The sequence below is a fragment of the Branchiostoma lanceolatum genome, chromosome 3 (assembly GCF_035083965.1).
Source record: "Branchiostoma lanceolatum isolate klBraLanc5 chromosome 3, klBraLanc5.hap2, whole genome shotgun sequence".
Lineage (NCBI taxonomy): Eukaryota > Metazoa > Chordata > Leptocardii > Amphioxiformes > Branchiostomatidae > Branchiostoma > Branchiostoma lanceolatum.
The window spans coordinates 4,351,187-4,378,196 of record NC_089724.1 but is presented as its reverse complement, the minus strand read 5'-3'; the positions used below and the strand labels follow the sequence as shown (position 1 = coordinate 4,378,196).

General features: G+C 40.4%; 3 protein-coding genes across 8 annotated transcripts in view; 2 read left to right on the top strand and 1 right to left on the bottom strand.

The window, feature by feature from the left end:
* Positions 1–1,401: 1,401 nt before the first annotated feature.
* LOC136429208 (zinc finger protein 845-like) lies at positions 1,402–14,532 on the top strand. Its single transcript, XM_066419084.1, has 4 exons — positions 1,402–1,881; positions 2,737–3,915; positions 11,068–11,142; positions 11,961–14,532. The coding sequence occupies exons 2-4, from the start codon at positions 2,760–2,762 to the stop codon at positions 13,136–13,138; spliced, it is 2,409 nt and encodes an 802-aa protein (XP_066275181.1). The 5' UTR covers positions 1,402–1,881; positions 2,737–2,759; the 3' UTR covers positions 13,139–14,532.
* LOC136429792 (zinc finger protein 239-like) lies at positions 5,363–7,815 on the top strand. The gene is made up of 2 exons (XM_066419768.1): positions 5,363–5,492; positions 6,346–7,815. The coding sequence occupies exon 2, from the start codon at positions 6,357–6,359 to the stop codon at positions 7,092–7,094; it is 738 nt and encodes a 245-aa protein (XP_066275865.1). The 5' UTR covers positions 5,363–5,492; positions 6,346–6,356; the 3' UTR covers positions 7,095–7,815.
* A 965-nt stretch (positions 14,533–15,497) lies between the features above and the next one.
* Positions 15,498–27,010, bottom strand: part of LOC136429791 (Kv channel-interacting protein 4-like) — a 99,533-nt gene continuing 88,020 nt past the window's right edge. For 2 of the 6 annotated variants that reach the window (XM_066419763.1, XM_066419764.1), the window contains 5 exons: positions 24,275–24,345; positions 23,228–23,335; positions 21,310–21,414; positions 17,034–17,096; positions 15,500–15,840 (listed from right to left, as the gene is read on the bottom strand). In XM_066419763.1, coding sequence (XP_066275860.1) covers positions 15,793–15,840; positions 17,034–17,096; positions 21,310–21,414; positions 23,228–23,335; positions 24,275–24,345 — 395 coding nt within the window. In that variant the 3' untranslated portion in view covers positions 15,500–15,792. Of the gene's footprint in view, positions 15,841–17,033; positions 17,097–21,309; positions 21,415–23,227; positions 23,336–24,274; positions 24,346–27,010 lie in introns of all 6 variants that reach the window. The other 4 variants (XM_066419765.1, XM_066419766.1, XM_066419761.1 and 1 more) reach the window with 3 other exon arrangements.

Genomic DNA, 27,010 nt, shown 5'->3' with positions numbered 1-27,010 from the left:
ACTCTGAATAGATATGTTAATGAGGTTAAGACAATTTAGGATGTCTTGAAGTAGTCTTCAAAAAGAAGATTAATTCAAGACAAAGTTTAGTCTGGGAAAGTCTCAACACCATGTACAGAATAGTGCAGACTTCGTCCAAAAAATCAAAGACATCACTGTAGCAGAAGATGAAATCATCACTTCGTATGATGTGTGCTCGCTTTTCACTTGCATACCCCCTAAGGAGGCAGTATCAGTAGTTAGGGAAGCCTTGGAGGCCGACGACACACTTGCAGATAGAACCAAACTCTCCGTGGACCACATATGTGAACTGCTAGACCTCTGCCTAGGGTGCACTTATTTCACTTACAAACAACAGTTTTTCCAGCAAGTGCACGGCTGTGCTATGGGATCACCGGTGTCGCCCATTGTTGTGAACCTGAATATGGAGAAGTTTGAGAACAAAGCCCTCAGTACTTTCAATGGCCCTCCCCCAGCAAACTGGTTTCGCTATGTAGACGACACTTGGTGTAGGCTAAAGAAGAGAGTAGCTGATGACTTCTTTGACCACATTAACCAGGTAGATGACAACATCAAGTTCACACAGGAGTCGTGTCAAAACAACATGCTCCCCTTCTTAGACACCAAAACCATCATAGAGAAGGATGGCAACCTTCAGTTCGAAGTGTACAGGAAACCGACCCACACTGATCAATATCTGGCCTTTGATTCCCATCACCCTTTGGAACACAAACTAGCAGTGATTAAAACTCTCTTCCATCGAGCAGACAATGTCATTACCTCAGACGAAGCAAAAACAGAAGAACACAGACATCTCCGTGTGGCTTTAGCCAAGTGTGGCTACCAAAATTGGACCTTCAACAAGGCCCTCAAAGCCTCTGACCAGTCTAAGAAAACACTCAAGTGCAGACCATTGACCAACAGAAACAAGGTCAACATTACCATTCCCTACGTCCAAGGAGTATCGGAAAAACTCAGACGTATCTTCCAAAACTTCAACATTGCCACTAACTTCAAACCTCACTCAACTCTCAGGCAGAAACTAGTCCATCCAAAAGACAGGCCTGAAAAAGGCATCAAAGCCAATGTCGTCTACAAACTGAAATGTGAGGAACCGAACTGCAATAACATGTACATTGGGGAGACAAGTCGACCACTAAAAGAAAGGTACAATGAACATTGCAGAAAGAGCGCTAACCGCTTCTCCTCTGCCATTTACCACCATCTAAAACACAACCAGGGACACTCATTCAATGTCGAATCCACGGACATCCTAGATCGTGAAGAACGCTGGTTCGAACGGGGAATTAGAGAAGCAATATATGAGAGGATGTACAACCCCGCCCTCAACAGGAAAGGGGGTCTACGCGTTCAACTTTCAGGCACCACCCCCCACCCCCGGACAAGCAACATTTAGTTACTGTACTAGAACAACAGTAGCTAATTGACCTATTGGCATAAACTTTGTCTTGAATTAATCTTCTTTTTGAAGACTACTTCAAGACATCCTAAATTGTCTTTACCTCATTAACATATCTATTCAGAGTTTTGGTATAAAACCTGTTGTTCTCAGTCCTATCGTTAGTCACTGAAGAAAGACAGTGGATACTGTCTGAAACGTCTGACTGTTTCAAAATCTTATCCAGTTGCTTGAGTAATTATTTTTGGCGAAAGTAGCGGTTATACTGAACCAGTCTATAAAGGTCATCGGACGCTCATGTACAGCTGATGGGTAATCAGGGAATAAAATTTGACCTCCAATATGGGAGTTCTTCCGGGTCATACAATCACGCGTTGTCCGTCCTTAGAGAAGGAGTCCGCATTCATTTTGTAGCGAATTCTTGTGACTCATTAGGCGCCTGTGTGTCAACTAAGTTCCAGGTAAGGAGACTTGACTTGTGAATCGGTGTTCAGAGGTTTGTAGAACAATGTAAGAAGGAGAAGAAAGTTTCATGCAAGTGAGCCACGTCGGCATGCATATTTTTCTGGACTGTTATCTGTCGGTCAAACCTAGTTTTCTTTTGTTCAGCTCCATAAAAAATATACAGTGCTACGTATAAGGAAGCATGCCATTTATCTGGTTTGGGTTGTACTGTTTGGCTGTCAGAAACTATGATTGTTTAGGTGTTGGCGATGGGGAGCCGGGAGTAGAAAATGTAAACAGCGGGAGGGTCAATAGGGGGTTGGCAGGAGTTTGATTTTGTTGGATTGGTAAGTTTAAGGGGGCAAAACAACATCGTTGCATTGACTTACCGACATGTTCTAAATCAACATTTAGTTATTAGATTAATAAAATGCCAATACGGAAAGGACATACAGTTATCCGTGTAACGGATACGTCAAACCCCTACGTGCGCCCCGTCTCCGAAAGTTGGTGCCCAATTCTCACATCTGTATTACATTTCCACACGGAAGCCAGAAGGGGAGGGTGTGAATTTCGGGGGACGGTTCACTAAGTATTGCAGTGTTACTCTCGGAAAACCACATACAACCAGTAATTGCTAACATTGCAAGACAGATCACTATTTTCCAGCATTCATAGGGTTTCTCATCAGTCTCAATGTTGTGAATTCTAGATGATGATGATACTCACCACAGTCTTTGGTGAATAGCTCGATCTAAATAGAGCTTGTTTCCTGTAAAAACTTTATCCAATTGACATACAATATTGACAGAGAACATAATTACTTTGTTCAGTTGCCTCTCGATTGATAATTTTTGGTCTTTTACTTATAGGTCCAGATCCAGATATTGTTGACATGGCAACAACAGACAGCGAACAAGGCTCGGATGACGTCAGGAGAGGAGCAGCAGGGGGTTCTGCCGACAGTGTTTCCACCTGGCAAGGAGAAAGACGTGAGAAGGTTGGGGAGGGGTCCAGTAGGAGAGACAAAAGTGTGATAGTGTACAGGTGTGAGGAATGCAGCAGGCAGTTTGGTAAGCTGTATAATCTGAATACTCACATGCGGACTCACACAGGGGAGAAACTCTACAGGTGTGAGGAGTGCAGCAGGCAGTTCAGTCAACTGAGTAATTTGAAGACTCACATGCGGACTCACACTGGTGAGAAACCATACACGTGTGAGGAGTGCAATAGGCGGTTCAGTCGGCTACAACATCTGAAGAATCACATGCGGACTCACACAGGGGAGAAACCCTACAGGTGTGAGGAGTGCAGCAGGCAGTTCAGTGATTTGACTGCTCTGAAGAAACACATGAAGACTCACACGGGTGAGAAACCGTACAGGTGTGAGGAGTGCAGCAGGCAGTTCAGTCAGCTAGGTGCTCTGAAGAGACACATGCGCACTCACACAGGGGAGAAACCTTACAGATGCGGGGAGTGCAGCAGGCATTTCAGGCAGCTGGGTCATCTAAACAGTCACATGCGTACTCACACAGGGAAAAAACCCTACAAGTGTGGGGAGTGCAGCAGGCAGTTCAGTCAGCTGGGTGATCTGAAGAGACACATGTACACGCACACAGGTGAGAAACCCTACAAGTGTGAGCAATGCCGCAGGCAGTTTAGTCAGCTGGGTGATCTGAAGTCTCACATGCGGACTCACACTGGCGAGAAACCTTACAAGTGTGGGGACTGCAGCAGACAGTTCAGTCAGCTGGGTGATCTGAAGAGACACACGCGCACACACACGGGTGAGAAACCATACTCATGTGAGGAGTGCAGCAGGCAGTTCAGTCAGCTGGGTGCTCTGAAGAGACACATGCGAACTCACACTGGTGAGAAACCTTACAGGTGTGAGGAGTGCAGCAGACAGTTCAGTCAGCTGGGTGATCTGAAGACTCACATGCGTACTCACATAAGGAAGAAACCTTACAGATGTGGGGAGTGTAGCAGGCAGTACAGTAGCAACAAAAGTTTGAAGAAACACATTCGGACTCACATGGGAGAAACCTTTTAAGTACAGCAGGCTGATCTTTGAACTGAGAGCATTAAAAAACACTTGTGGACTCACAAGGGAGAAACCATGTAAGCCAGACCCCTTCAGCTAGAAATCAATTCAATACATTACTTTCTTGCTTAATATGCAACCAAAGCTTATTGTTATTGTGCGTGCAGAGGTCAGTTCAGGTTCAACAGGTTGGTTATATCGAAAATCGTACAGGTTTGAAAAAGGACCAGAGGACTGATCGAAATAAGTCAATGGGCCTGAAGGTTTGAGATGAGCCGCATGTGGCGCAGATAGCAAATTAACCTTAAAGATTACCACAGAAATGTACTCATGTTGATGGCTTCATTGTCTTTGTTGTGTTAGTTGGTTTTGGTACAAGATTTTTCGGTTAAAAACAAACTTTTAATATGTTAAACATTGTTGTAGTAGTAGAAGGTTTAAAGTAGTGGAAGTGCGAAGTTCAAAGAGGTATTAGGAATACTCTTTTCTCTAACAATAGTAATGTTTGTAATGGTAACATCACTTGTTATTCTGTATAACATTTTGTAATATAATTTAAGTTTAGGTTAGTTTTCTAGTTTAGTTTTACTTTGTATTTTTGTTAGAGAATAAGAGAGTAAGTTACTTGTAGAGGCATCTTTCAGGTATTCTGTATTGGTTATTTGCAGAAGTGCTACAGTGTCTTAGTTGGCATGTATTTGTTGAGTTTTGCCCTCTAATATACTTATTAAAGAAGGTCATCGTTGTAATTTTGTTAGAGAATAAGTAAGTTTAGAGGCATCTTTCAAGTTTTCTGTATTGGTTATTTGAAGCAATGGCAGAAGTGTTACGGTGTCTTAGTTGGCATGTACTTGTTGAGTTTTGCCATCTACTTATTAAAGAAGGTCATCGTTGTTTTTTTGTTAGAGAATAAGTATTAAAGTTTAGAGGCATCTTTCAAGTTGTCAGTATTTGTTATTTGAAGCAATGGCAGAAGTGTTACAGTGTCTTAGTTGGCATGAATTTGTTGAGTTTGCCATCTGCTTATTAAAGAAGGTCATCGTTATATTTCTGTTAGAGAATAAGTAAGTTTAGAGGCATCTTTCAAGTTTTCTGTATTGGTTATTTGAAGCAATGGCATAAGTGCGACGGTGTCTATTAAAGTTGGCATTTATTTGTTGAGTTTTGCCATTTACTTATTAAAGAAGGCCATCGTTAAGTGAAATAAAGCAACGAAAAATGTGTATATGTTGGTATTCTATTCAATGATGTTATGATATAACTTGCACAGGCAGTCAGAAAAACAAAACAATTTCAAGTGTTGTTAGAATGCCGAAGCGTGCACTGCTGGAAACTCGTGTTACCGAATCCGTTTATATACCGTCATCGGACGCACATGTACAATTGATGGGTAATCAGGTAATGATATTTGACCTCCAGCTCAAGAACGTTTCCGGGTCATGGAATGACGTCTTCCTGTTTGCTAGGGTTCTATTTTCTTCTTGGTGCTCGCGGTCGTTTGTCGAACTTGGAGAAGGAGTCCGCATTCATTCCGTAGCGAATTCTAGTGGTTCGTCAGGCGTCCGTGTAACAGCTAAGTTTCAGGTAAGAAAACTTGAGCTGTGAATCGGTGACCAATTATTTGTGGAAAAATGTAAAAGGGAGAAGAAAGTTAAAGCGTCCTGGGAGGAATATATACACAGAGCGTTTAAGTTGGACCATAATTTCCAAGCAGATGTAGTAGTCGGGCATTTTTTGTGCGTATTTCGTGGTGTTTTGTACGTTTTTCTGGATATTTTGCACCTTTCAGATTCTCCAGTAGGGTATGAAGTATGTAATCTCAAGAAAAATATGCTAAAAGCAAGTCTGGAACATCTGCTTGGAGATTACTGAAACAATAAGTCATGTCACAGCTCTTTCCCAGCCTCTTTAATGCAAGGTGTGCTTACAGTGCGCGTCTGAACAGGAAGGGAACTAGGTCTTAACAAATGATAAGTTCTTCTTCTTCTCCTTGTCATCCTGACGGACGATCGGTTCAGCGTCGATGGACTCGTCCGTGAGCGGCGAGTCCGGCTTTCCTCGTGCAGTTTTTGCCATGAAGTGTGTCTCTTTTGCCTTCTAGCAGCCTCGTTTAGCTCCAAGTCGTGATCCAGTTTTTCCAGTTTCCAAATGATAAGTAAATAAATGATAACGGTCAGAGAAGGACAAGAGTGACGCGTCTGTGTTCCATCCCGTGCCACAACCTTGTCTGATCTCCAGTCTCGTTAGGCTTCATCTACTTTCAACGGCCGCTAAAGCGAAGACTGGGCCCCATGCTCCCCCCCATCCGTTTGTGTGAAAACATTACCTGATTGTAAAACGCAGTCGGCAATACTGACGTCATGACACTGCAAATGGGGCAGGATTAGCTTGTTCAATTGCCTCTTGGTTGATAATTTTTGTCTCCTTTTTGATCCAGCGTATGTTGACATGGCAACAACACAGGACGTACAGGGTTTGGATGACGTCAGGAGAGGAGCAGCAGGGGGTTCTGCCGACAGTGTTTCTGCCAGGCAAGGAGAAAGACGTGAGGAGGTTGGAGAGGAGTCCAGTAGGAGAGACAAAGGTGTGAGGGTGTACAGGTGTGAGGAGTGTAGCAAGCAGTTTGGTAAGCTGAGTAATCTGAAGAGACACATGCGGACTCACACTGGTGAGAAACCCTACAAGTGTGAGGAGTGCAGCAGGCAGTTCAGTGAGCTGGGTACTCTAAAGAAACACAAGCGTTCTCACACTGGTGAGAAACCATACATGTGTGAGGAGTGCAGCAGGCAGTTCAGTCAGCTGAATGCTCTGAAGACACACATGCGCATTCACACAGGGGAGAGACCCTACAGATGTGGGGAATGCAGCAGACAGTTCAGTAGGTTGAGTGATCTGAAGAGACACATGCAGACTCACACAGGTGAGAAACCATACAAGTGTGAGGAGTGCAGTAGGCAGTTCAGTCAGCTGGGTACTCTAAAGAGACATAAGCGGACTCACACAGGGGAGAAACCTTACATGTGTGGGGAATGCAGCAGACAGTTCAGTCGGCTGGGTGAGCTGAAGACTCACATGCGCACTCACACAGGGGAGAAACCTTACACATGTGGGGAGTGTAGCAGGCAGTACAGTAGCCACAAAAGATTGAAGAAACACATGCGGACGCACATGGGAGAAACCTTATAAGTACAGCAGGCTGATCTTTGAACTCGGAGCATTTAAAAACACTTCTGGACTCACAAAGGAGAAACCATGTAGGCCAGACCACTTCAGCTAGAAATCAGTTTGATATTTTACTTTCTGGCTTAATATGCAACCAAAGCTTATTGTTATTGTGGGTGCAGAGGTCAGTTCAGGTTTACCATGTTGGTTATATCGAAAATCGTACAGGTTTGAAGAAGGACCAGAGCACTGATCGAAAGAAGTCAATGGGCTGAAGGTTGGAGATGGGCCGCACGTGGTGCAGATAGCAAATTAACCTTAAAGATTACCACTGAAATGTACTCATGTTGGTGGTTTAATTGTTTTGTTGTGTTAGTTGGTTTCGGTACAAGATTTTTTCGGTTAAAAAGAAACTTTTAATATGTTAAACATTGTAGTGGAAGTACAAAGTTCAAAGAAGTATTAGGAATATTTGTTCTCTAACAATAGCAGTTTTTTGTTATGGTAGCATTAGTTAAGATGTTGTACGCCACTTGTTATTCTTTATAACATTTTGTAAAATAATTGTTAAGTTTAGGTTAGTTTTCTAGTTCAATTTCACCTTGCATTTTTGTTAGAGAATAAGAAAGTAAGTTACTTGTAGAGGCATCTTTCAGGTATTCTGTATTGGTTATTTGAAGCAATGGCATAAGTACTACGGTGTCTAAGTTGGCATGTATTTGTTGAGTTTTGCCATCTACTTATTTATTAGATAAGGTCATCGTTGTATTTTTGTTAGAGAATAAGTAAGTTTAGAGGCATCTTTTAAATTTTCTGTGTTTGTTAGTTGAAGCAATGTCAGAAGTGCCACGGTGTCTTAGTTGGCATGTATTTGTTGAGTTTTGCCATCTACTCATGAAAGAAGGCCATCGTTGTATTTTTGTTAGAGAATAAATAAGTTTAGAGGCATCTTTCAAGCTAGTTTTCTGTATTGGTTATTTGAAGCAATGGCAGAAGTGTTACAGTGTCTTAGTTGGCATGTATTTGTTGAGTTTTGCCCTCTAATATACTTATTAAAGAAGGTCATCGTTGTAATTTTGTTAGAGAATAAGTAAGTTTAGAGGCATCTTTCAAGTTTTCTGTATTGGTTATTTGAAGCAATGGCATAAGTGCTACAGTGTCTAAGTTGGCATGTATTTGTTGAGTTTTGCCATCTAACGGGGGTTGCCCTACCTTAGGACGCGCCCTAACTTAGGACGGGTTTTTTAGTGATCTTTTTATGCATAAGTACGCCGTGTTTGTGTCCACTGATCATGCTCATAAGGAAGATAAATGAACCAAGTCCATGCACATAATTTTTATTTGCATTCAAAACATATGTGTACATATTCATTTCTTGTTTTGTCGAAATGTAGTATTTTGACAATAATGATGGCAACGCTGAGTAGAGGGCAAAGTTCACCATTAGAGTCATGCGCAGAGGGCCCATTTTAATGCCAGACAGAAACCGCATGTACATGCTATTAAAAGTAGCTGCAGGAGGCCTCTTTGTTGGAAATGTTGGTGTTTTTGAGCTGAAATTGACAGGTAAGGGTTGTGGCTATTTCATTTAGTTAGAAAAACAGGGTTTTAGCTGTGTTTGAAGTGTCCGGTACACTTTGAAATAGGTGTAGTTTGGGTGTGATCAGGTCTTGTGAAGGGGGGTCAAAGGTCATCAGCTGATGTTTTGCTACAATTTCACCACTTTGCGCCGGTGGAAAGTCGGCGAAACTCAGTAGATTGACACTTTACAGGTCAGACTACACTGCCAATGTGAGTTTTCCATGACCTAAACTTCAGGTAGGTGACTTTTGACAGCCCTTTCCTTATATGTCTACCATTTAAAGTATAGGGGCCAGGAATAAGTAGTCTTTCCCCTAGAGGGTCACTGCGTAGCTGGACGGCCCGGCACCTAAATATACGACCTGTGCCAAGCAGATACATAAGTCACACAGCTATCATACACATAAGAAAAGTAATTTCATAAAACACTAAAAATTTGGGTCTTTAAGTGTTTGTTGAGAAGAAAACCGACCAAAGAAAAACAACGTAAACATTGCTGTCGTCTGACGACGTTGTTTTCCCGCCATTTTTTTGGACCGCGATGGCGGCGGGACGATTCAACGCACAGCTTTGTTACGCTCTAACATGTGATTGGTACCGTCTATGAAAAGGAAACTGTATACAGAGATGGCGAAGATGTTTCCCAATAAGTAGACGGAGTATTGTTGATGTAAGCGGTGTCGTTTTTTCGTAATGATTTCGTAAGTCGGGCCGCATTCAATACGTACGTCGGGCCGCGTAGTAGCCTATTTCCCGTGGGAACATGAGCTGGGATGCGCTAGATATAGCCCTTCTCACATGACGTTAGAAGTGCACACAGTCAAAATTTTCCGGTCAAAAGAAAGCTAGAATATAGCAGACTTCAAGCCTTATTTACATTTCCCTAACTTCACCACCAACTTCCGAATAGAGCAAAATTACCAAAGCGTACGAAGTTAGGCACACTATCTGGCGTAGCACTAAATCAGAAGGTACATTCGTGAAAATGTCTCACAGCGTCTTCCGCATGTAACGCGGAGCATGAAGGGCCCATGAACAGTATGAATACAGTTCTTGTCCAAGTATGGTCTTTAGATGAATGTGTTCAAAATTCATTCATTAAAATCTGACCACTCTCTGGCAACCAGCAATGGAGCGCCGTGAGTTCCAGCGCGTAAAAAAACGTCCGAATATTGGGCACCCCCCGTTACTTGTTAAAGAAGGTCATCGTTGTAATTTTGTTAGAGAATAAGTAAGTTTAGAGGCATCTTTCAAGTTTTCTGTATTGGTTATTTGAAGCAATGGCATAAGTGCTACAGTGTCTAAGTTGGCATGTATTTGTTGAGTTTTGCCATTTACCTATTAAAGAGGGCCATCGTTAAGTGAAATAAAGCAACCAAAAATGTGAATATTTTGGTGTTCTATTCAATGATGTGATGATATAACTTGCACAGGCAGTCAGAAAAAAAATTCAGTGTCTCTATTTTTCCGTGGCGGCCCTGTAGGAAAATGCCGAAGCGTGGACTGCTGTAAGCTCGTGTTACCGAATCCGATTATATACGGTCATCGGACGCACATGTACAACTGATGGGTAATCAGGGAAGAAAATGATCGACCTCCAGCTTGGCAATACTTCCGGGTCATTAAATTACGATTTCCTGTCTAGAGGAATACTGTTTTCTTTGTGTCCACGGTCGTTTCTCGTCCTTTAAGAATGAGTCCGCATTCATTCCGTAGCGAATTCTAGTGATTCATCAGGCGACTGTGTGTGTTCTGTGTGTCAACTAAGTTCCAGGTAAGAAGACTTGACTTGTGAATCGGTATGCAGTGGTTTGTAGAACAATGTAAGAAGGAGAAGAAAGTGCCACGTCATGCGTCAGTCGGTCAAACCTATTTTCTCTTGTACAGCTGCGTAAAAAACAAGATAAAACATATCCTAGTGAGGAAAACGGAACGGATAGAATGTCATATATTTGGCGCTGAGTTGTGAAAAATTATAAATATGATTTTTAAACAGGAGCTGGCGATCGCGAAGTAGAAAATGTAAAAAATTATAGGGATAGGGTCAATATAGGGGATTAAAGACTTTGCTAAATTGTTTAATTCAAGGACGGCGTAAGCGAATGTTTGTCAAATGGACTTATGAAATACCTACATGCAGTGTCTGCAATCAATATTTAGTGATCAGATTCACAAAGCACGTTATGGAACGGTCTCAGTTATCGGTGTGACGGTGTATTGCAAACCCCTACGTGCGCCTCAGCCCTCACACTGGATTCCATCCGCCCTCTAATCCCGCCCTGAAGGGGGGATTAGGGCATTCCAATTTGGGCCAATAATACATGCATCCCTATGGGGAAGTTGACAGAAATTAGGTGTCATTATCTCAGGAACCAAAGATCCTGACCAAGAAAACTTACCCTCACATACCCTGTAGATGTCATCTATCAGAATTACGAGAACTTCTGTACGGCTAGTCTCCGGGGGAACACCCCCGAGCGAGAGCACTTGAGTCAGTCCATTTGCCTTAAAAGGGCCTGCTCGCGACCATCACACTATCTCCCGGGGGTCCAGAAGACAGAAAGATTAAGAAAAGTCGTTTTTGTCAACAAATTATAAAATTATGGAGTCTGAACTGTCATACCCACCCCAGACTTGCCAAGAGTTCACCAAAAAGCCCACCAAGAAAGGCTTTCAATGTTTTGATGCCCTGTTTATTCTCGCCTGCGCCAATACCATCGTCCCGCCCTGAGGGGGAGACTAAAGGGGTACAATAGATGGCAGTAATGCATGGCGCCAAAGAAGGTGTCATTATCTCAGTAATCAAAACCCCAGACTACAATAACTTACCCTCAAATAGTAGCCAGTGATGTCAACTGTCATCAGATTCATCCCAGATAAACCCCCCTAGTCAGAGCCCTTGGATAGGTCCTACAGGCTTCAGACACCTAGTTGAAGACCATCCCACTATATCAGGGGGGTGCCAAAACCCACAAGGTAGAGAACGACCATTTATTTCAACTAATTCAGCAAATACAGAGTCAATCCTACCACAGCCAATCCCATATTGCCCAGATTTCACAAAAAATCCCACCAAAAAAGAACTTTCAATGGTTTAAACCATGTTCTTTACTTACTGTGTGTGTGGTTTGTATACTCGTCAGACATCTGTAAAACAAACTTGTCCTTCTTGGAAAACAATGTAGTTGACAACTAGACATTATGACCAACAGATAATCCTACTACTACAAGGCAGCCCATAATATTGACGGGGGACGGGGATTGGCCTATACAACTCACAGTTGATAATTGTTTGTCTCGTATTTGCAGGAATCGATCCAGACATTGTTGACATGGCAACAAGCAGCGTACAAGGCTCGGATGACGTCAGGAGAGGAGCAGCAGGGGGTTCTGCCGACAGTGTTTCCACCTGGCAAGGAGAAAGACGTGAGGAGGTTGGGGAGGAGTCCAGTAGGAGAGACAAAGGTGTGAAAGTGTACAGGTGTGAGGAGTGCAGTAGGCAGTTCGGTAAGCTGGATAATCTGAAAACTCACATTCGGACTCACACTGGTGAGAAATCCTACAGGTGTGAGGAGTGCAGCAGGCAATTCAGTTGTCTGAGTCATCTGAAGAGACACATGCCTCTTCACACAGGGGAGAAACCTTACAGATGTGAGCAGTGCAGCAGGCAGTTTAATGAGCCGGGTGCTCTGAAGACCCACATGCGGACACACACAGGTGAGAAACCCTACAGGTGTGAAGAGTGCAGCAGGCGATTCAGTCATCTGCATCATCTGAAGACTCACATGCACATTCATACTGGAGAGAAACCCTACACGTGTGATAAGTGTTGCAGGCAGTTTAGTGAGCTGGGTACTCTGAAGACACACATGCGGACACACACTGGTGAGAAACCCTACAGGTGTGAGAAGTGCAGCAGGCAGTTCAGTCAGATGAGTGCTCTGAAAAGACACTTACGGTCTCACACAGGTGATAAACCCTACACCTGTGAGGAGTGCAGCAAACAGTTTATTGATCTGGGTCATCTGAAGACTCACATGCGTCTTCACACAGGGGAGAAACCCTACAAGTGTGATGATTGTAGAAAGCAGTTCAGTTGGCTGGGTAATCTGAAGAGGCACATGCGGACTCACACAGGGGAAAAACCCTACACCTGTGAGGAGTGCAGCAGGCAGTTTAGTGTTCCGGGTCATCTGAAAACTCACATGCGTCTTCACACAGGGCAGAAACCCTACAAGTGTGAGGATTGTAGAAAGCAGTTCAGTCGGCTGGGTAATCTGAAGACTCACATGCGGATTCACACAGGGGAGAAACCTTACAGGTGTGAGGAGTGCAGCAGACAGTTCAGTCTGCTAGACCATCTGAAAACTCACATGCGGACTCACACTGGAGAAAAACCATACAAGTGTGAGGAGTGCAGCAGGCAGTTCAGTCAGCTAGGTCATCTCAAAACTCACAAGCGGACTCACACAGGGGAGAAACCTTAAAAGTGTGAGGGATGCAGCAGGCAGTTTAGTCGAGTTGGAACTGAAGCCTCACATGTGGGCTCACACGGGAAAACTGTACAAGTGTGATGAGTGTAGCAGGCACTTAAGCTATTTGGGTAATCTTAAGAGTAATATGTGAACTCACACAGGTGAGAAACCCTACAGGTGTGAGGAGTGTAGTAAGCAGTACAGTAGGCGAGAGGATCTGAAGAAGCACATGTGGACTCACACTAGTTAGAAACAATTTGTGAGGAATTCAGCAGGTAGTTTGGTACCCTGAAGGAACACATAAGGAGAAAACCTGCAGGCAAGAACACCGCTGTCGGGGAGGACACAGGGTCACAGCGGTCACGAGATCCCTAGCAGATACGGGGGCTCAAGCAGATACGCGGCGCCCCCCCTAAAAAACCCCACATAAATCGCGGTGGGAGGCCTGCAACGGAGGCTGGTGAAGTTCACAGTTCAAAGTAGAGAAGACATGACTTATATTTCTACTTAATTCTCTAATGGAGGTATGGGAGCTTTTTTTTATAGCAATGTTGTATACTTTTGTACTTTCATATTCCTATGCTGTATATGTGCATCACTGCACCTACTCTTCTATGTAGCATTTTTCGTTATAGTTGTTAGTTTAGTTAAGTTTAATTCAAATATACTTTGTTGTTTTGTTCATTGACTTGATATAGATTGCAGAAGCATCCGTCAGGTAATGGTATTTTAGTCAATGTCAGAAGTGTTACAGCTTTCTTATTTGAAATGTATTTGTTGAGTTTTGCAAGCTAGTTGATAAAGAAGCACAATGTTAAGTGAAATAAAACAACCCCAAAAGATGAGAATTTTCGTTTTTTTGGTGGCCAGTTGGTTACATGATCTTCCCACAAGACTCTGACAAAGGACTGTAAGATTTTGTCCTCGTTGTCGTAGAATGGAATTTAATACTCAGTGTGGCGCTGGCAAGTTAGATAAAGGTGACAATATTTAGACAAAGAATATGGGAAGTAGTGATAATTTGCACAATGAATATGAAAATACTGTATTAGCTATCTGTGCAAGAATAGGGCATGGGATAGATATAATTTGTTAGGGTGTTAAGATTACCTCTCTACATTGCGCTGAGGGGAGTTCTATGTCAACCATATAGAGCCACCATGCGATCTGTGTATGTATTGCACGTATTACACAAAGGCTCCAACACTGCAATGTAAAGTGTAATATGTTTGATTATTCATTAGGTTATTTCATAATTGTATATTTCAAAATGTTCATTGTATCCGATGCTGGATGTACCTCTGTGGGGTGAGAGGTGGAAAAGGCATCATAGCCTGTTCTACCATCCCTCCCACATTTGTGGTGAATTTTAATAAACAAATAAACACTCCACTCCATTCTCTTCATCTGAATGTTACACTGATTTTATTCTTAAAGGAGTTAGTTTCTTGTCGTGAAGCACTGCATTATACACTGCTAATACAGATAATGTTGAGAGAATCTGAAGCTGTAAGAAAAAGGTGGTAAAAACAAAGTGTTCACTTTTATCCCAATGTACACATTAGAAATTTCACATAGTTGATTTGCATGCACCCAGTACTTCTGTACAGATCTAGATAACAACCTTCATGTACAAAAACCACGATGTTGTGACATTTTGTCATCACACAAAAACCTGTTCACTTGTGTACTAACTACAAAGTACATGTATTACATATCTTGAACCTCTAGCATGTAATTCACCAATATCTCATACTCAACAATTTTGTAGCTGAAATCTTTGGCCTTCTTCTTTGAAATCAATGCCCTCGACTGTCAATATATCAATGAACAAATATCATTTTCACAGATTAATCAATAGACACAAACCATACACAGATTAATATATCTAAAACGTTGTCACTTCATTTCAAACTTGTGCAAATGATTTAACTAATATACAAAACCTCACCATACATAATCTTATATTCAAATATTTCAAGGAAAACTTCATATTAAGAAACGGTCAATGCTAAGTAGAATTCCTTTGCTTAAAAAGTGGTAGACTGGTGTCATGTATGGATGATTGTATACAACTCTCTTTTTCCATGTAATATATATTTATATCTATATATTATATCATATTCATACAAGTACTTAAAACAAGACTTCCACCATCCGTGAATAGTTTCATCAGGTTGGTAAGTCACTGAATATAAAGACTTTTTTTATACAACCAAGAGATTTATTCTACTGACTTTTTGGTGACCATCTGTCACCTTCTTCAAGGCTGACTGGTTTACATGGCAATGCAGCACAGGTGTTGGTGCTTATACATATTACTGAGATGCAATCCCAAACGCAAAGTATTTACATATGTACAATCACAGGGGATATGACACTTCTGTACGTTTGGGACCGCATAGTGATGTCATCCCCTGTGATTGTACATATGTAAATACTTTTCGTTTGGGATTGCATCTCATTAATATGTATAAGCAGCACCACCTGTGCTGCATTGCTATGTGAACTAGTCAGAATTACCTTGAAGAAGGTGACAGATGGTCACCGAAACGTCGGTGGAATAAATCTCTTGGTTGCGTAAAAAGAGTCTTTTTTATTCAAGACTTTCACTAGTCCTACACCACGATAGAATCCGAGTATCGCATGTTTCACTGGTGTGAAGTTCACAGTATGGTGTCAAACACTGACATGGACTTTGTGATGTTTTCATCCTGTGAGGAAAAATGATAATGTTTCATTTGCAAATTCATGCCCGTAGGCTTAATTGTAAGGGTACAAACAGTAGAAAGGGTACCAATGGTAACGAGTGTCTATTCTATGCATCTAACTAAAATTTCTACATACAACATTACTGGGGGTTTGACGACAGTGGCTGATGAAAAGTCCCATGTTTTTAATGATTAGTGGGTTTTGTGTTTTTGGTAGAAATTTAGTTTTTTGGAGGTCTTCTAGATGGTGAAAGATCGGGAAAATTGTTTTGGTTGTTTCGAAAAGCTTGTTTCCTTCATCCTCATAATGATGGAAGATACAAACGAAATGTATTTCATCTTAATAATACAATAAGGAATGATATAATAACTCTTCCTCTGTTCTGCTCTTTTGTTTTGTTGTTGTTTTTTTCATGAAAAAAACCCAAGCAGCAAGAATCAAGAAACTAAATTGATCAATGGCTTGACATGTGGCAAAAATTGCTACAAAACACATGTTCATTCAGAATCTGCACATAAAACGTAAAATCTACAAACCAAGTTCCAATTGATGACTCTGCTATATAATCATACAAACAAGTAAAGTGTTCGTGAATACATAACATCCCTCTGATCGGGCTATGATACTGTAAATGCGGAAATTTTCGAGGTGGTGTTATGTTTGCGGTGTTCGAAGTAAGCTCTTTGCCACGAACTTAAAACCACTGGAATTTTTTTCCGTCCTTCCACCATGTCTACTATTGTCTCAAACGCGAACTTAAAACCACCATGAACAGTCCATTTTCTCCCTACTGCGAAATTAAAACCACACGAACTTAAAGGCAACCAAAGCCATATTAGGGCCCAAAATATGGAAATAAACATTATGCTGAAATTTTTATGTCAGTGACATTTATCAACACTGTTTAGCACATATCCGTAATAACTTTATAGTTTGAGCATTTCAAAACCGCACAAAAACGCTGATTCCATTAGTTTCGCGACCCTACAAAAACCCTGACAACGATTTTTAGCAAGTTCTCACATCACAACGGCGTTGTATTTTTGCATGATGGACGTCACTATACATTGTGACAGAGTTGTTTGAACTGGTCATGTGTAGAAATGACTTAAAGAAATGTGACTATCAAAATTCGATTTTCGGGCCCTCATTGTGCTTGGGTTTCCTTTAAATGTAGTTACAGTAGTGCACTTACATTTTTACACGTTTCCATGAACTCGTCAATGGTAACCACACCGTCCCTGTTCTTGTCCATTTTCTGCAATAGAAGTTTGTTTCTGCATTGAGTGATTTGGGCACACATGAGATCCCGCCTGCAGCAAATTTGAAGCTTTTTGACTCAAGCTATCACTGCACGAAATGGCCTCGGATCCTGACGTATCCGGACAGTAGCACTCGGAGATCCGGAACCTCAGATCCGTAAGAATCCAGACGGATACGGGGGCCGTATTGTAGTAAAACAACTCAAATTTACCTACATTAAGCTACATATGCAAGTGGTACACTGATGTGGTATACCACTTGCATATGCAAATTAATTCAGGTAAATTTGAGGTGTTTTATTACAATACGGCCCCCGTATCCGTCTGGATTCTTACGGATCTGAGGTTCCGGATCTCCGAGTTCTCCTGTCCGGATATGTCAGGATCCGAGGCCATTTTGTGCAGTACATGCAAGCGAGGCAGGATCTCAGGTTATAAAAGTTTCTTCAACCTTCTCCCTGCTGCCTAACCCTGTAAAGCCAGCGTCACAATTCATGCGAGCGTCGGTCGACTTTGTAGATCGCCCGAAACTCGCCGAATTTCAAAATCGCCCAAGCGTCGACCTTATTTTCCAATGAAAATCTCGGGCGACGTCCGTCGAACACTAAAAATCCCCCATGAGATGGTACCATCTCTTGGACATGGACGAAGTCAGTATCGACTAACCTGGTAAAGGGCCAATATTTGGATCAACTTTTATTCCTAAAAATCACCCGAAGCCCGCGTAATCGACAGGACGTCGGCCGTACTTCGTCCGAAAATGCCTATTTGCCGAAAATGCCTATTTGAAGCTCGCCAACATGTCGGCCGAGCTGAATTTCTTATTGGTGACGGGGGCTTCACAGCTACTCCAGCAGGGAGAAGGTTAATTCACTTCACTCCCAAGTTGTTGAGTATTGTTTTTCTTGCCTGGCTGTGTTCTAGCCTCCGTTGCAGACTCCTTCCGGCTGTTTTCTTTTGCAAGTGAGTTTTACTATTACATTTTTTTTCTTATTGCTGGCCGTGCATTTTCACTTATAATCCTTCCGGCCAGCAATAAGAACAAGATTGGCAACATAAAAAGATATTGCCATGGCGACGGTGGTCTCTGTTAACGTTTTCGTTTTTAGCCCACATGCAAATAATGACCTCGCATAAATCAGTCGATCCCCTTCTCTACCAAAATAACACAAGTTGTCCAATGTATGAAAATCTTGTTTTCACAAAAAAAGATATCGTACCATTTCCTCATAGATTATGTAAATGAGGCCCCCTATGCAAGATTTGTGTCTAATAGTGGCCACATTTACTTAATTTCCAAATGGTGCAAAAATGAAATCCCCATCATTTACCACTATGGATTTATAGTATTTTGTCATTAATTATGCAAATTAAGTATTAATTTGCATAATTGATATCTATCGATATTCATCTCTTTCTCAGTTACATATGTCATGTGTTTGAAAGTCCTATAATAGAATGCAGCTGATTTTTTAACCGTCCTCATTAATTATGCAAATTAGATATTGATTTGCATAATTGGCATATATTTATGTAAATCATCACTTAAGCTATAATGTAATAGTAAAACTGTAACTTGAAAAAGAAAACAGACGGAAGGAGTCTGCAACGGAGGCTAGCTGTGTTCTGTGTTTTTCTGCAATGCAGTTTCTGTCTGTGCTGCCAGAGGGCGCAGTACAATTGCTGTCTGTTCTACCATAGGGTGCTTACCGTGGTGGTGGAGTGAAGTCTGCCATCTCTGATTGCCTTCTTAGTATTTTCTTACCTTATCAGGGTCATCTTACCTCTCACCAATGAGCAATATAATGTTACAGCATGAAACTGTCCCAAAATCAAACTCCTTTTTACAGATTACTCACAATCACGAAAATTACAAAAAAAATCATTGAATTTCATAAATAATCCAGTGCAATCAAGACCATACTTGCAAACTATATGTTGGCACCTGAAAACACAAACTCCATCATACATAACCACAGTCATTACCAACACAATACTGTATCTTTGACTATCTACAAATCACCCCGACAAATCAAACCACGTGAATTGCATTGAAACTCAGATTCGTATCAGCCATTTCCCGACAAATCCCTTTCTAACTTGCGTTAACGACTTCATTTGACCAAACAAACTCGCCAGTGAGATGGTGGAAGGTGTCAGCTTCCAAAAGACGTTTTCAGATTGACAATTTTGGCACTTTGGAAGTAACTGAATCCGCCCGCGATTTAGTTAAACGAATCTGAGTTTCAATGCGATTCACGTGATTCGATTGGTTGGGGTGCAACACAATACCGTATCTTTGACTATCTACAAATGTAAGTGCATTGTCATGAATATTTGACATGTGCACACCTATCAATGGCACTCACTGGGGGAAAGGGACTTCAAGTTGACAAGATGGCAACAAAACCAAAACAAGAAAAAGCAGACCACAGGCATCTACAAAACATTTATACTTTCTTTCTGTCGATGAATATGATACAATCTACAATTCTTCTACTTTAAACAGCTGCATTTGAAGATTTTAGAATGTTGTTGGTTCTACGTTGTGTTCCATTCAGTCTTAATGACTTTCAAGCAAGTGAAGATTGTATACGGTTGATCTCCCAATCTCAAATTGTTCAATTTGGTTGCAAAAGAAGTGATATTCCTATCGATATAACATTTCTCCAAAGAGCATTGACATGCTATCATGTATTAGTAATTTTCTGATTGAACAGACTTTTGTTAGACATTTTCATTATGTGTAAGAAATGATTATTCTGTAAATTTTGACATTATTGTGTTTATTTAGAAGTTTTCACATTGACCTCTAATCATAAACCTTCGTTCTGTCTTCCATGATAAAATTAACCATTGTTTCAAATGCAAACTTAACGATACTACAAACTCTAGATTTCAACTTTTCCGTGAATTTAAAATGGTATTTATCAAACTGGACCTCTGGAAAGAACGGCCAGGGCGTTCCAGTCTAAATAAATAATATTGATTGATTGATTTATTGTAGTCATTAATGTTATAACCTTTACATTATGATTATCATATCGTTCTTTGGGCATTTTTGGATAGATCATTGTATGTGGATCACAGTTCAGAATGACGCGTTTAGTAATCGTAATATTCTTTGGGCACTTTTGGATAGATTATGCTATATGTGAGTCATATTGCAGAATAACATATTTAAAAATCATAATATTCTTTGGGTACTATTGGTTGGATCATGCTAATGAATGTGGATCATATTCCATAATGACACGTTTAATAATGGGAATATTTTTTGGTCACTTTTGGTTAAATTATGCTTTGTGGGTCATATTTACGAATAACACGTTTGATAATCATGATATTCTTTGGTCACTTTTGGTTAAATCATGCTTTGTGTATCATATTTCAGAATAACACGTTTAGTAATCATAATCTTCTTTGGACACTTTTATATGTATATATATAATTAGGAATCATATTCCAGATTACCACGTTTTCTTGTCAAATTGGTTTTGGACCACCTAGTGCACATTCCCATCAGGCTGCCATTGGCAGGTGCATTACACACACATAAATGAGTCTTACAACCAGATAAAGAAGGTTGGCAGAGAGAGAACCTGCTATCCCTAAAATATGCAAACCTGCGTACATTCCCAGAAATTGTATCACTTTAGCCTTTAGCATGCATGAAACCACGTAATTATATTGATTTTCGAGTTGGTGGAAATAGCAATCCTGGACCTGTACATTTATAGCTGGGCTGCCAGGTCCCAACCATTGGAGTTCAGGTGGCAGAGTATGCCTCATCTTTATTGAAAGGTTGTGAACTTAATGGGAATGTAGTCAGGGCCATTCCATCTTCATGAAAAAAGAAAAACGTCAAAGAGATTCAAACGATAAGAAAGACATCTTAGTGAAGCAAAGCTGGTATCTTAAGACAATAGCAGCTTTTAAGAGAAGCCTGTAGCAGTTACTGACTGGCTAGAAATAAAAAGAAGGAAGGAAATGAATATCACCAAGTAATAGGTAGAATACTGGAAACATAATATTTTGCAAGAAAATAGATGAAGAGGTATCGAACACCCAAAACAAATAAAATAAAAAAAAATTGTGATGGAATAGCCCTTAAGGTTTTGTTGTGGAGACAGCATCGAACACTCTCGTTCCGAGCCCCTCTTTGTTGTGAGACACTGAGAAAAGAGTATTGTCGGTATGTCCGGCTACCTGGAATACTCTTTCCACATGATCCCCTGGTGCATTTTCACTTATGGGTGGGTCAGCATACTTGCCCATCATGTCATATATTGCTTTGACTATGTCTAACATCTCCTGTGGGGTGAAAAAGAACAAGAAGTTCAATTAATCAGTGGAGGATTAACAAGAAAAGCAGGGCTCTCTCCATTATCTCAGTTTGAGGAAGTAAACCTCAGGCCACGCCAATTTACTTTCTTGGTTAACATATTTTTTTTTTAATATTGGCAAAAAAAATCATTGAAACAGAAGGCTGGGGTGAAAACTTGCACCTGACCCTGTTCACTCCCTGAAATTGTGTGCACCAAAGTACAAACTTTCCTCTGAGATTCTGTTTTCCTGTTGATTTTCCAATCTAGCATTTTTTCTTAAAATTTCGTTAACCAAGAAATTAACATGGTGTGGCCTCATCTCAGTTTGAAGAAGCAAAGATCAGTGTCAACTGCCAAATATGTGAGGAATCTACAGACATGCTTCCTGGGAACATACATGTATGAGCTTGTGGAATGCCAATTTTTTCTCTCCCATTTTGAGGTAGTCTTTGGGAGACTGTCTGGTCCAGTTGAAAAAGTTGTACAAATGGCTCCAAACAGGGTGTATATTTGGAACAAGACTGAGCTTGCCGTGAAGATCATTTTTCTTGAGAGAAGACAAGCTCTAACTGTTTCATATTGGAATGGCTTTATCTTATTTTTGTGCCTCGGGTGGCGAGATAAAAAAAAGTCATGAAGTTTTGATTTATGTCTGTCAAGGGAGAAGGAAAGGAATGCTTGTTAATTCTTGGTCCATCCCGAGTAACAAAATTCCTCCAGAGAGTGAGAGACGGAACAATGGATGCTGGGGAGAGCTCTGAAGGAGCAAATACGGTAATCGCCCACTCTGTGGCATCAAAACATTGAATAAATTGTTCTTAGAATCAAATAGGACTTAATATATACATGTATGAATCATATCAATGAAATTGATTTAACTCCCATGATTATAACATAATTTACAATGTTGTTCACTGTCTTCCAAATTCATTTTGCTTTCAATCATCCATTTTTCTTTTAATCATATCCTGCAGCCTAATCTATATCATGTGCATGTACATGTTATCACTTGAACTTAAACAACTTACATGCATGCAGCCCTTTTTTAAAAATTCAAATAAGGTTAAATACAGTAACTGTAATATCATTTTTAAAAATTCTCGTGGTGGTTTTATTTTCACTGGTTTTTGCAATAATTGCTTCACCACAAGCTTAAAGCATAATTTGGTATATTTCGATAATATGGTATATTTTATGACTATAGCACTACTGCAAATTTAAAACCACTGCAAATTTTCTCCCTACCACAACATTAAATCACAGCGAACTTAAAGGCCTGGTCCCAGTCTTTAGGGGTTGGCTTAGAGGTGTTTTACCGGGCCCAGTCTGCTTATGATTGAGCCTTTCTGTCAGCCTGTTGACTTAGCTGCCATATAGAATTTCGCAGCCTTTCTACTTTAGCTGCCATAGACAGTTTCACCGCCGCCCTAGAATTTAATCCAAGGCCATAAACCCACACCCCGAGCGGGCTAAGCTGTCTGGGCGGGCGGGCATCACTCCCAGCGCTGTAGAGATATCGGGGAGCCCCCGATGGTATGGTTTCCAGGCTACAAACTTAAAGGCATTTCCAGTAAAACAGAAACTGATCCATGTCCAGCGTATTGTCTTTTCCCACACTTAATCTCCCAGCAGATCCTCACCGGGCGAAAAAATTGTATATGCTAGCCAGAGAAGGTCCAGTCAGCCAGAGAGGGTCCTACCGGGCTGATTGGACCCTCTCTGGCTGACTGGACCTTCTCTGGCTAGCATGTACGACTTTCGCGCCTGGTGTGGATCTGCTTGGAGATTCCCACACTTACCTCCTTCGTGATGTACCCATCACCATTGATGTCATACAGCTTGAATGCCCACATCAATTTTTCATTGAGTGAGCCTCGTGACAAAACAGACAAACCAATGACAAACTCCTGAAATCAGAGAAAAAAAAGAAGACATTTGTCTTGGTTCAGTGAATGCATAATATATATTACATATGTTCACATGATGACGGAATTGTTTGACGAGGTCACACGAGAACACACGAGAGCTGTTAGAGTGACGTGAATCTGGGCCCCAGAGCTTGACACTACTAAAAAATAGGCCTTGTCAGGAATAGGCGAGATGGAATGCACATTGAAGGCCATGTTTCAATAACACAGATGATTTGGCTCTTCCAATAAGTTACAAAACAAATATGTATACCTGGCCATACCGTTTTACTAAATTAAATTAAATCAAATCAAAGAACTGGACACTGACAGGATTACTTTGAGAGAGGAATATATGAAGGAAACCATCTACATCAGGACGCACCAAACATCACATATCAAGTCAAGAACATCTCCCACAGTTTAAAAGAAAACTTCCACCATGTTACAATGTGACTGCAAATCATGATGACCACATCATCTTTGAAAATCGAAAAATCTTCATATCATTTCAAAACAGCTTGAAATTTTCTTAGAAATCTTTGAAATCATTTGAATTTTGAAAAAAAAAGATCTTGAGATGTTTTTGAAGATCTCAACATACTTGACAAAAATCTCAACATAAGGCCACACCAATTTAATTTCTTGGTTAACAGAATTTAAAAAAAATGCTAGATTGGAAAATCAGGAAAGTTTGTACTTTGGTGCACACAGTTTCAGGGAGTGAACATGGTCAGGTGCAAGTTTTCACCCCAGCCTTCTGGTTTCATGATTTTGTTTTTGCTAAATTAGATAAAAAATCCGTTAACCAAGAAATCAAATTGGTGTGGCCTAAATTGAATAAAAAATCCGTTAACCAAGATATCAAAATGGTGTGGCCTAAAGATCTCAACATACTTGACAAAAATCTCAACATGAAAGTAGTATGATTGTACCCACCTCAAAACTGATGGTGCCGTTGTGGTCTGCATCAAAGACGTTGAAGACATAGTGCGCATATGCTGACGAGTCTGTGGAGAGATAAAACATTTTCTTCCTTTCAAAAACAAACCGCTAGCTCCATTTCATACTTCACTCATCTATTGAATACATACACCTGATAACATCTCCCGATGTTGATTTATCGAGTAATTCTGTACGATGATAAACCTTGTTTCTTCTTTTATCATTTGTACGATGAGAATTCCTGTACATGTGTATTTGGTTTCTTCAATTCCTCGTACAATACGTTTTCTTTTTCTTGTTACAGTATCTCTTATTTCATATTGTACAGTGCTAGTTGCTTGTATAGTACTAGTTGCTTTGATTTAGATTTTGAATAGTACTAGTTGCTTAAATTTGAGTTAGATTTTGTCACATGTAATACATGTATTCCTAAAGTACGCAATTCAGCGTCCTATGCTGCGCTGAGGATGCTGCCATGTATTTTAGAGATCAATGAACGAATCAATAAACTTGTAATAAAATGAAATCAACTTCGGAAGCAGACTTTGACATAGAAATAGGAGAAAAGTCTTAACATTCACTACACACATTATATACATTGTTGTGAATGAGACATTCTGCTTAGGACTGGATTCTACAAAACTCAGTCTTTTTCGCATTTGCATGTTTCATTTTCTTTAGATTTGAAAGAAAAGATGAGAACATAAACTTTCAGCTCCTTTGCCAGACAATAAAAGCAAATCCCCCATGTAGACCCTTCTCTTTGTTGTAGCCTCCACTTCTTTGTCTACCTTTAAACGTACTAAGAGAATGCTTTTTCTCCCTGTGTATGCCAAGTCGGCAGGAAAATATGGACGCCATATATGCTTGGCATTGAAGAAGATCGATGACTATCCATTTGTGCTTTCTTTGTGATTAGCATCAAATGTTATAATGTACAGTTTTTGATATGATGAGAGCTCAATAATGATACCATCAAAAAAATTTTTGTTCATTTGCCAGCATGAAAATATCTCTACTTTCCCTTGGCTTTGTCATAATATCTCTTTGGCTAAGTACAGCAAGGCAAGAAATTTATGGGCAGGGCAATGGGCACAAATGCATTTTAGGTGTACCATGAAAAAAATCAATTCTTATGAGCAATAAAGAACCCCCTGTATGATCTGTATAAATCCCTCTCATTCGAAGTATAGAAATAGTCTGTATCCAGTAATGACAAATTATGCCTGAAAATGGGATGACAGAAATACTTACCAATCTAAATTTCTCATAAATCATTTATAAACTCAATTTCTCCCTAATTTCGAGATTCCACAAAATGCTAATAAATTGCACTGGTGCTTGACATCTCTTTTATCTTAATCGCAGTGATTTTTGGTCTGATTTTCTGAAGAGGATATTAAAGAAACTTACAATCTTCTGACCCTCGAAACCAATGATTACTTATCAGAAAGTAATTTGTTTCAGGGATCAGTGCTTGGAGTTTGCGATGTATGTAATCCAATTGTGACATTACTTTTTCACCAAGAACTCTGTTACCTTACCATGAATTCATTTGAGTAACTATGAAATTTTGAATGAAGAGAACATTGATTCTTCAAATGTTGTTGTAATAAGTAATATGCTGGTTGAAGACATGGGAAAACACTTAGATATCAAGTTGAAACAAGTTCAGCACCAAGGACGGGTACATCAGAATGCATGATTTGAATTTTTACAGACAGACCTGTAGGCACTGCTATGTAGCTACAGTTTGTTTCTATGATCCCTTCCCTGCATCAATCTATCATCGTTTGACAATTGAACATTTGTCTGGAATATAGGCAAGACCTGTGTTTGGCTCAATACAACTGGCCAGGTATGATTAGCATCAAATGAGCAAACAGGCGTTTGGAACGTTTAATCCTAGTAGTTACTAGTCTCTACCAGACTAACCGCGCCGGCTATAGGTTTCATTCGCAGGCGCAGTGCCTATCAGATACTCTCTCCGTAGCTGAGACCTTCATACAATTCACTCTATTTGGCCAATTTCTACTATTTTCCCAGCGATCCGCGGAGCCTGGTAGGGGCTATGTAATTACGCTGCTTCTGAGAAATAGTCAATACCTGGGATACTTTACCGTGAAATCATTTTCACAATCACAAAACTGGTTAAATTTGTTATCACAAAGACAGGATAACCAATCATGATGCAAGTGCCAAAAATCTAGATGCCAGAATATTCTGCAAAGAAGAAATCAGAAAAATGGAGCTAGAACAGACTTGATTACCGTAAATGCAGAAATATTTGCGGTGGTTTTATGTTCGGGTTTTTGCAGTAAACTTTTCACCGTGAACTTGAAACCACTGCAAAAAGACGGTACATTCTGTGACTGTAGGGCTACTATTGTTTCAAACACGAACACAAAACCACGTACCGCAAACACTCCATTTTCTCCCTAACACGAAATTAAATCCCCGCAAAGATTTCAGCATTTACAGTATTGGCCGTGTCAGGAACAAGTTTAGATGCCCAAATCATATGTGAACCCCTACACACACGTATCGCTCGTTATCATTTAAATGTACACATTTTGTAACTTCTGTTACCATTTGAAGTAAGACATTCCTGACATTAGGATACGTTACATATAAGGTGCCAAACTGTCGTTTTTATGACGACTCAAAACTTTTCTGGCTTTTAAAAATGACAGGTTGCCATGTTATATGCGGCATATCTTAGTGTCAGGA